This window comes from Gallinula chloropus (assembly GCF_964237585.1).
Source record: "Gallinula chloropus genome assembly, chromosome: 2".
Lineage (NCBI taxonomy): Eukaryota > Metazoa > Chordata > Aves > Gruiformes > Rallidae > Gallinula > Gallinula chloropus.
In genome coordinates, this window is record NC_140086.1 from 138,878,263 (window position 1) to 138,891,040 (window position 12,778).

General features: G+C 35.4%; 1 protein-coding gene across 1 annotated transcript in view; it reads right to left on the minus strand.

Annotated features, from left to right (window-relative positions):
• AKAP9 (A-kinase anchoring protein 9) overlaps positions 1-12,778 on the minus strand; it is a 109,111-nt gene that overhangs the window by 26,556 nt on the left and 69,777 nt on the right. Inside the window, exons 23-27 of the mRNA XM_084260680.1 lie at positions 10,352-10,514; positions 5,488-5,700; positions 4,250-4,288; positions 2,772-3,004; positions 1,334-1,453 (exon numbers count right to left, since the gene is read on the minus strand). Coding sequence (XP_084116806.1) covers positions 1,334-1,453; positions 2,772-3,004; positions 4,250-4,288; positions 5,488-5,700; positions 10,352-10,514 — 768 coding nt within the window. The remainder of the gene's footprint in view (positions 1-1,333; positions 1,454-2,771; positions 3,005-4,249; positions 4,289-5,487; positions 5,701-10,351; positions 10,515-12,778) is intronic.

Sequence of the window (12,778 nt, forward strand, 5' to 3'; positions counted from 1 at the left end):
ATTTTTGCATATATATCTATACAGAAAAATAGAGCAACTTTTATTATGCCATCAAAATTGAAATAGTTTTCTGCAGGAGATTTTTAAAAATTATATTATCAACAGACACATAACAAAATTAACTCAAATTGAACATCCTGGATTCAGGAAAACTAATTATCCTTAAAAAGTCCCCCTCATCTGCAGAACGTGTCAACAGAAGAGGAGGGTGCACACACTTTGCAGTAAAAGGAATGAGATGCAGAATTGCTCTGTGTTGGTTAACATACACCCAGTTAATTCCAGAAGATTAATTGTTAAGAGAGGCTGATGACAACCATACTGCATAGTACTAACTGAATACACTTTGACTTTAAGATTTCTTACAAACCTTTGTATTAAAAGATATCTTAAAACCCCATGAAATACACTTCTAAACCTGAGGATTCTATGTAAATAAATCTTTCAATAATTTATATCTCGTAGATCTCAATTTATATCCTATTACTGCCTGTGGCCCTAAACGATATAATATAGAATATTAAACATTACTATTATTTAAGAACTGAATTACAACTGAACTACCTCGTTTGATTTGAAAAATCAGAGTGCAACTTATTGAAAGGCATTTTAATACTGAAAATCAGGCAAGAAAATCATGCAAAATTTCAGCTTTGCTCAAAAAGCAGGACGTAAGAAAACCCGTAGAAGAGGAAAGTGATTTAATTGACTAACATCAAACAAAACATGCAAAAGCTTCATAATATATAGCATTTGCATTGCTGCCACATTTGTGATTTTGCTGGGTCTAACAGTTTCCTATTACTCCCTTGAGCTGCTGTTCCACAGACACTGTATTTGTTTCAGAGGAGACAGACTTTCACTGGGGAAGTTCAAGTGTACAGACAGCGTAACTACATCTCAGGTGCTAAACCTTGGTGACTCAACACTTTCAGTTGCGTACTTCTGCTATAAACAGGATGTCACAAAACAACAGAAGAACATGTGAAATTGCTTAAGTACTCCTGAAGGTTTCCACAGGCTTTTGAAAACAGTGGATTTTCTAAATTAAGTTATATGAAAAAGCCTTTTTGAAAATTATGAAATATCTGGATGTCTGCTACTAAAAAAACAAATGAACAACCAGCCTAAGAGACCTGCAGAATACAGTTTGTTTAACCACTTCCACCCCTGCACTCCCCCCAACACCTTACCCTTCCTCTAAGGGAGTTTATTTTCCTGGCTTAGAAATGGATGCAGGTTAGGTAGATCATACAATATCTTCATTACAATATCTTAAAAACTGTCAAATTGTCATTTATACTCATTTCACACAAGTAATACAATGTGTTACCTCTCTGGTTTGATGTTCATTGACAGGCTGACTCCTTTGTGGAATCTTAAGCTGTTGCTCCAACTTCTGTATCTCTTGCTGGAATACATCTCTCTCATGTTCTCTGTCAATTGCTTGCTCCTGAAAGTTGGGAAATTATGTGGGTAGACCATTTGATTTAAAAGCTATCTAAATTAAGCATATTACTACTTCTTATTTCTGTTAACCTGAGGCTGGTGACAGTATGTCAGTATTTTTAAGGTAGTAGAGCCTCTTGCAACTGCCATTAAAAACTTTTCATCATTTGGGGCAGCAAATTTTACATTTGTTTTATTAAACAATTAGGTCATCATAGATACATCCAGTATTATTAAACAAAAATTACAGTTCTATTTCTGCTACCCCGAGTACACCAGAGAAATGGTAGTAAGTGAATATTTTATGAGTTTTTTCCTAACGTTTGCCTTTGAAATGTGTAGCATAAATAGAAATCAATAATATAAACTGTACATTAATATTGATGAAGAGAAAAAAATTGTTTGCATTCTGCATTTCATGGTGCATTTATAATGATGGGACCTGTGATAGGAATTTTTACCTCTGAACCTTTTTATGAAAGGCTAGTTTCAGTGAGAAAAATAATCTTGTAACTGTAGAAAATGAAATAAAGCAAGTCTGTTTGTGCTAGGAAGTATCTGGAGAGATGTATCCTTTAATACTGCTAAGTAACAGATTATGCAGAGAAGGTGACACAGGGTGATATATTTATTATTATTGTGTACAAAATTGTTCCACCCTACTGCTTTCAGCTAGGGAGTTAACCCATGTTCTCCCAACAGCAGTATAGTACATTTAATAGGAATAGAATGGGAAAAGGAGGAGGTAGGGAATGTGTTCGGTGAAAACAGGGTAGAGTATAAAACAAAACTGCAGAGACAGCCTGAGGTGGGAAGAAGTTGTGTACAATAGAGGCAGCTGCCATTGTGAATGGGGATAAATACACACAACGTTGTAACTGGCTGGAATGTGTAGCTTAATATCTGAAAGCAGATATGGGATACTATGAAGAAAGTCTATAAAAAAAGTTTACTGAGAAATTATGTTTTCAATTTCAAAGTGCAACTAAAGCTGACTACTTAATTCCAGCAGTTTTTATTGAAAAACGTGGACATTTCACAAACTAGTAAAAATGAAGCTTACAAAAAATTTTGATTCCTTATTAACTTTAGAACTTTCCCATTATTTTAAACATTTAAGAAGCCTACTAAGTTGTACTTAGAAATACAAGGAAGTCCTAGCAAGCATCTCAAACAACATTACATTCTTGGGCTGGAACTTACAAAACTGTTAATAGCATGTGTTGCTTTATGTTTGCTCAAAACCTGGAAACAGTAGTATTCCCAAACCTCAGTACAGGTACCCACTCATCTTCATGAAACTAGCCTTTTACCATACTTACATCTAGAAATTTTCTTGTTTTCTCAAGTTGCTTCTCCAAAGCCTGGTTTTGCTGCCTTAAGTCCATTAGTTCTGCATTTTTTTCTTGCTCTAGCTCTATGAAACGATTGACCTGTTCTTCCAAGTCTATTTCCAAGACTTTCACTTGCTTCTGAAGGTCATCATGTTCTTTTTCAGCTTGACGCTGTACTTCAATTTTTTCTTTCATTAGCTTTTCTGTTTCCTCCAGCAATTCTGGTTATAATAAAAGCATCACACACTACTTTTAGATAGGAATAGTTAGTCATGTTATGAAGCAAAACCACTCCCCGAGGTATCCATGCTGTATTCTGCAGAAGGATGCGAACTGGTTTGGGTTTTTACTATTTTTGTTCTGTTTGCTTAGGGTTTTTTTGGGTTTTTTGTTTGTTTGTTTGTTTGTTTTTTAAATATATGTTCTTCTGAGAAATACAAAGGTTACCACTACAGCAAACACATATTACAATTACTGTCCTTCAGTTAGCCTTAGGAGGTCTGTTAGTGAAGTTGTATCAGATCACTTCCCTGTTTAAACGTCATATAAATTATCAGGTCTTTGTATAATTGAAAAGAGAAGAAATGGATTCAAACTACATCTAGAGTCAGCACAGAGGTTAACAACGAAGTAGAGAAAACCCAACCCTCTTCTCATCCCCAGGATCAGCAAAATCAATCCACTCCCAGTCTTCATCATTTAATGGGATACACGAAAATAATTTGAAGGAAATATTGAAAGACTCAGAGAAGTTGTCGGGCAGGTAGAGAGGGAAATTACTGACCTGTAACTGGAGCTTTGTAAAATCAGTGACTGCATGGATGCCCAATTTTGGGTCCTCATGAAAAGGTTGGCAAGCATATATAGTAAAGCCCCAAACCGCTCTATTAAGACTCTTAAGCCACAGCCCACTGAAGTACATATTAATTAACCATACAAATCCCTTGAGGTAAAATCCAAACCGTAAAGTGCAATTGCATCTGGAGAATCTTTAAAACATGATTGATATTTAGACAGAAACAATACAATTTACTTTCACTACAGAAGAAAGATCCTTTAGGCACCATCATCTTACATCGTATTTAACCAATTCTCATTTCTAGGTGACCATGGTATCTCAGCACAATACAGTGTTCAGTTATCACAATGAATGACTCAATGGTATTTGGAAATAAAAAGAAAAAAAAGGCTACAAAAATATCCTTCCAATACCATCTAAATATCTGTAATTCATAGGTGAATAAGATGATGGTTATTCATGAATATGCTCATTATGCTTAGAAATTATTAGAAATGTTGTTAATGAAATGTAAAACTGAGTATGAAATGCAACATCAAAGCTGCAGGCCAGTAAGAATTACAAGTAATGTCAGTAAGCCAAAAGCCCAATAATCCTGATTAACAATGTCAGTACATGTTAAGTCTTCCACCCAGTTACAGATTGGCCATGCAACATACAAACACACCTGCTTGGGAAGCTGCATCGACTGCAGCATCTACTAGGCCTAGGAGAATAGAGAGAGAAAACAAAAAAAGAAGCAAAGTAATTCACATGCCAGCTATAGTTTCTTATGGTGAAACAATGTAAGAGAAAATAAAGCCAAAGATAGATGTGGCATTTAATGACAAAGTTGTTGAGATAACTTAGGGAATGTGGTAAGTTATTTTGGTATGCATGAGGTAAGTACTTACACGTATCTATAGTACTGTTTATCTTTACAGATGTCATATATGAAATAAAATATTTAGAAACCTGAAACATATAACAACTAAACTGAAGTCATAGACAAGGATCATCTTTACTATACAGTAGGAAGCAGCAGGTACTTCTTGAATTTTCATTGCTACACAAAGTGCATGCAGGAAATTGCAAATACACTCTAAGATGTGTAATATATAAAACAGCAACATTATAACTTGCCCTAAACTTTCAGAAACTAAATAAAATGCTAATTTCATCCTACTATTTACAAGGTAAGCACTGCCATCCTTGAAAGATCAGTACTTCTTAAACACAACTGCTCTAATTTTCTTCTCTCAAACATAAAATATTAAGTTATTAGTTTACGGAGAAATTAAAAGACACATTGGCTTCATGAAGGTAATCTCTTTTTTTTTGAGTAAGCAGTTAGTTAGATTACATTGACCTGGTACTTATCTGGAATTTTCACTATCAGTGCTGAAAGCTTCCACTACTGGTAGATAACAAGCTCTCCTTATCATGCAACTTTTGTGCCATTCTTCCCCAAAAGAGCAATTTGTCAAAAAAGTGTATCTCCTGTGTCTAAAATAAGCATAGCCATCATGTGTAGTTCAATTACATTCTGGTAGGTATGCTTGCTAGTCCCTCTAAAATACTGTATATAAAGTCTTTAGAACAGTATTTTTATCCATAGGTTCTAAATTCAAGATGTTCCATCTCTAGTGACAATACAAATAAAAGCAGATTTTCAGAGGTATCAAGGTTTTTCCAGCTTAAGGAGCAGCTGTGACTGGTCAATGCTTCTCAAAATTCAGTCATTTTTTTGTTTAAATATCAGAAAAGCTACCATGCTAACATTAGGCATTGGGTATGAAAACACATTCTGCCCTATCACTTTTTTGTTAACAATTACAAAGAAGGGAAAAAACCCAAACAAACTATCAACAAGATTACATATTATGTACAAGAAAATCTCATAGAAAGGTTGTGAGGAATACATACGCTGCTCTACTGGCCCCGCATCTGCTCTCATGGCGTCCTTCTGCCTGGAGAGTAGCTCCTTTTCTTCCTGGATCTGCTGCTGTTCAGCCTCTAACTCCTGCAATTTGTTACCTGTACACAGTAGTTCTTGCTCAAGATGGTCAATTACATCTATTTTTTCCTGGAGTTGTTTTTCCAGAAATGCTTTTTCATCTGCATAACCATCAATGAGGCCTGTAGAACATTAATCAGGGACAGATTTAATAGACAATAACAAACATGATGGATTTTTTGCATGGTGAAGTCATTGGAGTATTCCCACATGAATGCCCATGCAAGTCACTCAGATACTCAGTACTTCTCCTGTCCTTGATATTCTTACATTATGAAAAAATCATGAGAAGGATACCAAAAGACCAAATATAGCTCTTATTTTTTTCTCAGTGCAAGACCTCTGGAGCAAAGACAAAGAAAAGGAAGTATATAATAAACACAGGAGAAAGAAGAATTTTCAAATAAATTCAGGTCCCAAAGTGTCATTTTAGGTGCCTCAAGATGTTTGTCTGACCTCAAACCACAGTTTCTCTAAGATCACGTGTGTCCTTTAGGTCAGGTATCATATGGATGCCTCCAACATCATAAGGCAGCAAAACTGGACGTAGGTGCCCATGTTTAGGACCTGAATCACTCACAAAAGCCCTGCATCAGCTGACATCTATGAATCAGTTTAATTTCTTTACTCTTTATGTGCAATTTCTGAAGTAATGCTGAACAATCAATGATCTTTTTAAAAGAGAATTTGGGACGCTACCTTGAGAGTATGTCTTGTATGCTTTTAAAAATAGGTTCATAGTGAAGTAGCTTGTCTAGGAATTGGGGGGAACTCTGATTAACTTTTATGAATATTCTGGCTGTAAGAAATGACACCATCTTGAAACGATGCAGAAGTGAACACAAAGTTGGAGACTTGGGAAAAAAACAGTGAATTTACTTGAGGGCTGTACAAACTAAATAAACTGAGATCCCCTAACAATAATGGCTTTGGAAGATTCACATCAGTCCGTTCAGAAACATCTAACCACAGAACACAAAAGACATTTTTCTTGAGTGACAGAAGGTACTAAATAAGTATCCCAGATTTCCACGGTGAGCTGTGTTCTTTCACGACTAATACCGACAGTTCCAAATGACAAATAAGACATCAGTTGTACAATGTCTAAGTTTTCTCAGTTGGACACACAAATTTCTCTCACAATTTTTTTCTCCCTAAACCCATAGAATTCAAGTAGCAATTTTCAACACGGAAGCACTTTATCTGTAAAAATCTAAAGTCTTGAGTTAGTATTAATGTGGATTTTACCCTGGCTTGAGAATAGAAGAAAGCTGAGGATGTTTCCATTTGTTACCAAAGTACATAAAGTAAACGCTCTGTGAACTCTTGGTTCCCTATGAGAGGAAAGCTATCAAGAAAGAAATTAAAGTAATGGTGATCTTTGCACATACAGCCTGAGAAACACAGGTCTGGTCCTCATGCACTGCTGACCAATCTATTTTTGTCTTCCACCAGACTTGAATTCACAGAGAACACAGACACATAGAGGAATTAGCCATTGAAACAAAAAAATACTTAACTAGAAACATTATTAACAGCAGTTAAAAAATTTGAGGCAATATACATTCTAGTAGTTATCCCTACTGGACTAGATGATGTTCACGAGTACTTAATCTGGAAGCTAAAAGCCTATTCTCAGGTTAAATGGAGTGCACACACCCACCAAGAGGTATGAACAATGAAGAAAAAATCTGCTAAGATCACATACTGTGGTGTTTACTCCAGACTTGTCCCTTTTCTTTTTTTTTTTAAGAGACATAATGGAAGTTGTCAGAGTTCAGTGAACAAATTGACATTAGCCTTTCTATCACATTAGATAAGTCGTATCTGACACTGCTAGAACACTAGAGGTTTGAAAATTTCTCAGCCCCAGCAGTTTTTGTGATAAGAAAGAAGTGATCAAAAATGACACATTTTATCTCAAGAGGAGACAGAGTACCTTGAGATGTATAATGAACTACGACATTATTCTGCATACCTACCTAAGGAATTTGATAAGAGAATGTAGTTCGGCTTTGTCAGACTAAGCTCACAGCTCAGTTCAATGAGCAGAAGAAATTAAAGAGTTTTACGGCATTTTTGGTTTGTTGTATCAACACCAAATAAAAGGTGCCCATCATTTATAAGTGCCTTAATTTCAGAAGCTCACAGAAAAAAAAGGATGAAAAAAAAATTAATTAATTCAGGAGTTATACAGCATTAAAGTAATGAGGGCCAAATTAGCTGAATTCCCACAAAAGACTCATGTAAATCTCTACATCCAACATGAATCTGCACCTAACTTAACAGCTCAACTGTGCATTATGTCCATCAGGGGCTAAAACTGTAACTTTTGTCTCTCGTATTGCAGAATGGTTCATGAAGCAAATCAACATAGTCAGTCTGTCAATTCTTATGAAATACTATTGCTTGGATTAAATTCCAGTTAAATTTTTATCTTTCCATGGTTTTTTCTCCCAAATAAAGTATTATCAGATAAAATCATGAGAGTAAAAAACACAGCTTCATAGATCTCACTAGATTTTTGTGTCTGACATACTTTACTGGCAAAAAGTACATACTTGACATCTGCTGTATGTCCAAACCAGATTCTGATATAATATTTTAAGTATTTTAAAAAATTTTACATGTAAATTTTGCCCTCATTTACAGGTGAGCAATCCTTTGATTTAGAAACTGACATCTAGTAAGAGTCTGAAGTTTCATTGCTGCTATTTGTTTGCACTAGCAAACTTTTTAACAGAAATGCACTGCTCAAGAGAAGAATCTAGTTAATTTAGCTTTTTTGCTTCTCTGGTGGCAATAGGGTAAAAATAATACTAAAAATACAAAAATAAAATAAGCAGGTTTTATTCTGTGAGATGTCATCTTCAAATTCAATTATGCATCTACTCTCTGCAATGAAGTCCTGCTCAGATGGAAATGTATTTATTGTAAATGAAAGGGCAAGCTCATGAATCTAAGTGGAGAATCTGACCAAGCAAAAAAATACAGACCCAGAAGGCAAAGCAACAGAGATAAATTAATAATAATAAGTTTTTTAAATAATAAAATTAATAAATGAAATTAGTCTGTAGTATTATTTTAAAATGCTAATAGTAGGAGTAAAGTTATTAAGACAACTCTGATATGACATTCCTACCTTTGAATAAAGCTTAACACTAATTTCTCTGTTTTGACCTAATGTATTCATCTATTTTACTTTATTATTGAAGATTTGTGAATAAAAATTCTATTAAGAAAAAATATTATCCTCCAAGGAAAGCATCAACAGACACATTCTGAAAAAGCCACCTACATTCTGAAATTCATCAATACAAAACAGCTTTGTAACTCCACCTGTGCAAGACTTCTTAGGTCATCTGTTTTTTTGCTGAAAGATTTCATCTTTTTTGTGTGTTAAGATGTATTCCATCCCTAATTTAATATTAAAAGAAAAGGGGGGGGGGGGGGGGAGGAATAATGGCTCTTTCAGATTTGAATCTATTAACTCTGAAATAATTTTTCCTCCTTTTCAGTTTTGCTAAAGCTATTTAAAAGCTGCAGCCGGTACTGGTGCTGATGACACAATGTTTATGCTGTGTGGGATACTAATGTCCCTTGGACCACATTTTAGACACATGGCTTCGACACCTGCACTTCTTTTCAGGCTATGTGTGTCTCAGCTATACATAGCATGTGAACTCATGTTGGATTATCTGTCTACGTAAAAAGAAGAGGAAGGCTGGCAGAGGGGCCTTCTCCAGGAATAATATTTGGCTCTGAAACTAATTCTATATTCCCACTTTGAAAGAGAAGCCTGCTGAGCTTCAGAACTAACCAAAATATCTCTGTGTACTATTACAGAGATCCTACCTACAGAACAGGTAGTTTTCCTATCTTTTCCAGATGCTAATCACAAAGCGATAATGACAGAAATGCTGGGTGGAAACAAAACATTCAGCTATTTAAACAATAAAGCTACTTCTAAAGAGCACATTAAGTGTCTGTCAGATCTAAACACATTTTCCTGATGTCAAAAAAGATTGTTAGATTTCTCCTGCTTTAACACCCTACAATTTTAAACTGCTTCCTTAATGTAGTTGAAAATACACTGAAAAAGGTCACTTCAAACAGAATGCAAATTGAAACATATCACCACCACATCACCAAATTCAGAGTGAAGGTTTTATGTTTCATCCACATTTGTGTGGAACTAAGTCATGGTCAAGAGGTAGGAGGCACAAACTGAAATATGGGAAACTACATTTCAACATCTAAAAAAATTGTTGCTTTTTAAACTTATTTTTATTTCCCCTCCTTGATGGTGGTCAAATCCTGAAACAGGTTGTGGATATTCAAAACTCAACTGGATACAGTCCTGGGCAACTTGTTCTACCTGACCATGTTTTGAGCGGAGGGTTGGAATAGGGGATCATCAGAGGTGCCTTCCAGCCTCAGCCATTCATGATTCCATGGTTCTAAGTTGTTATTTAAGCTTGCCTGCACAGACAGACATGTTGTGATGAAATAAATAGATTTTGAGGATAAAAACACATACCCAATGTATTATTTTTAATAAATCAGATAACAATAAATGAGACAAAGATGGGCAACAAATCACAGAGTAGTTGATGTTGGAAGAGCATAATCTCCCCATAGGTCATCTAGTCCACAACTATCTAAAAGGCTAGTGACTTTCTAAAATTTGTGAAATTTATCTAAATTGACAGTTTTTTATCCAATTAATAGGCAAGCGAGGGCAAAGGCCAACAATTCAAAGAAGCTACTCACCTTCAGCCTTACTAAGCTCCAAAGCCAACTGTTCTCTGGCTTTGATTTCTTCATTAAGACGTTCTTGTAGTTCTTCCTGATACTTGATAAACTCTGTGGCCTCTTGCTCCTTTTTGAAGGACTCTCGCATGAGTTCTGTCTGAGCAATTTTAGCATGTTCAAGCTACCACAAGGAAAAGATTACAGAAATTAGATAAACCCAAGGTTTTCTGTTAAATAACTATTCTATCATTCCTATTTAATTAACAGTTGATTTGCAGCATGATAAAAAGTCTTACATAACTTCACTGGACATGTGATAAGATCTTTACTGAACACACATTTGCAGACTACAATAGGAAGACTGACTCAGTACAAAAGTCTAAGCAAACAGGCTTTGTCAGTATGGTGAAGTCAGTGAGCCACCTGGTTAAATCCGTCTCTTTGTTCCGGTAATTCCTGGTTTATGAGTTTACATTTGATTCACCTTTATTTACATAAGTCTTGCACTAAACATGAAAAAGCTGTCACCCACCATATACTTAGAATGGCCAAAAAAAGTTGCATGAAGTTGGTAGAAATTTTTATATAAATTGACACAAGTAGTTTTTATTCTCATTTTTGACTTAAGAAGATAAATGAGACCACCTGAAAAATGTGATTTTTTGAACACACTGCACTTTTCAACCAATAAGAAAGTAAAGCAATACTTGTTCCAACTGTGTCCACATAAAAGGATTAAGGATTTTTTATTCTCCTCTGCTTGTCTGGTGAGTTAATATTTAATGGCTACAACCACAGATGTAGCACAATCTCAATACATCACTAACCTACACTACTGGAGGAGACTAGTGGAGACCAATGAAGGGTGGCATTCTTCAGGGGTTGGTATCAGGTCAGCACTGTCTAACATTTTTGTCAGTGACATGGACAGTGGGACAACAAGCTTGTCAGCAACACCAAGCAGACGGGCTTGAGAGGTGGGCCTGTGCGAACCTCGTGAAGTTCAACTAGGCCAAGTGCAAGGTCCTGCGCATGGGCTGGGGCAATCCCAAGCACAACAGCAGGCTGGGCAGAGAATGGATGGAGAGCAGTCCTGAGGAGGAGGACTTAGGGGTGTTGTTGGACAAGGAACTTAACATTTTTCAACTGTTAACATATACAGCCTACATTCGCCTCCTGGAGGGACACAATACAAATTATCAGAGCTGAATCTGCCATGAATTGTTAGTGTGGCTTACATTCAAAACAAGGCAACTAACTTTTAATAGCTGCTGAAAATGAAGTAACACATATTTCCCCCTCCTCTGTTTTTTTGTTTAGTTTTGGGGTTTTTTTCATTTTCCTCTTTAATATTTTGGATATTGGTACTATTTGTAAGATAGTAAAACCTCTGGCTTTGGTACAGTTACTATACGCATTCTTTCCCCAAAAACAAAAGCTTTCTCACCATCACCAGCTACATTTTTGAGTTTGAATTAGTTTGTCTTAAAACCTCAGAAAAATGGGTTAGGAACATTTCATAGTACGTTGCACAAAAAATTATCCTCTTATAAATAAAACTGCATTTTGAAAAGAATGAATAATCAATACATTCTCTTCTATAATACACTGAATTGAAATACTTCATTTACTTTCTAGAACACTCCTGTTTAGACGGACATCACTACAGTGAACTATTTATTCTGACAGGACTTAAAGGAAGGTATAAACACCGCTGCCGAATATCTGCACTGGTGTGAGATATTTTTAAAAATCAGAGTATTCTTGCTTTAGTCTTACATTTTGAAGTTTTTAACAAAAGACCCATTTAAGATAAAAGGAAAACATGATAGGTTTAACATACATAGACAACCATAAAAAACACTTACTAAAATGCATCAAAATACACCAAAACTCAGAATAAAAATTGTTCTCCAGCTCTTTTCAGCAGTAACATCTTCAGGTATTATTTGAAAATATCAGAGGGCAAAACCAAAAAGAAGCAGAAACATGAACATGATTTTTCAAGAACAACATTTTTTTCATGGGATCACTGGAATCCATTAGCAAGCTTGTGCTAGTTAATGTTACTAGTCAGTGCATGAAAGCTATAAAGGAACAATTTTAACTGACTGCAGTCCCCCCTCCCCCAACATAAACTATTCACAGAGAGAAAAATGTGATGCAATAAATTACTCTGAAGTGGTTTAAAAAGAGATCACAAATCTCCACAATTCAACGTATCTCTGTGTTTGCTACATTGCTTTTGTTAAAAATAAGAGAACTGTATAATTAAAGCTTTTTCAGTGCCCACGAAAAAAGACTGTCTAGGGAAAAAAGTCTGCCAGCAGTACATAACACCACCAGCCATAGAGGCAAGTTTGTATCATTGCTCACCGCATTTTCTTCTACTAAAGCTGGTTTGAAATACAATTTCTTTTAAAAACTTTTATACTTACTGAATAG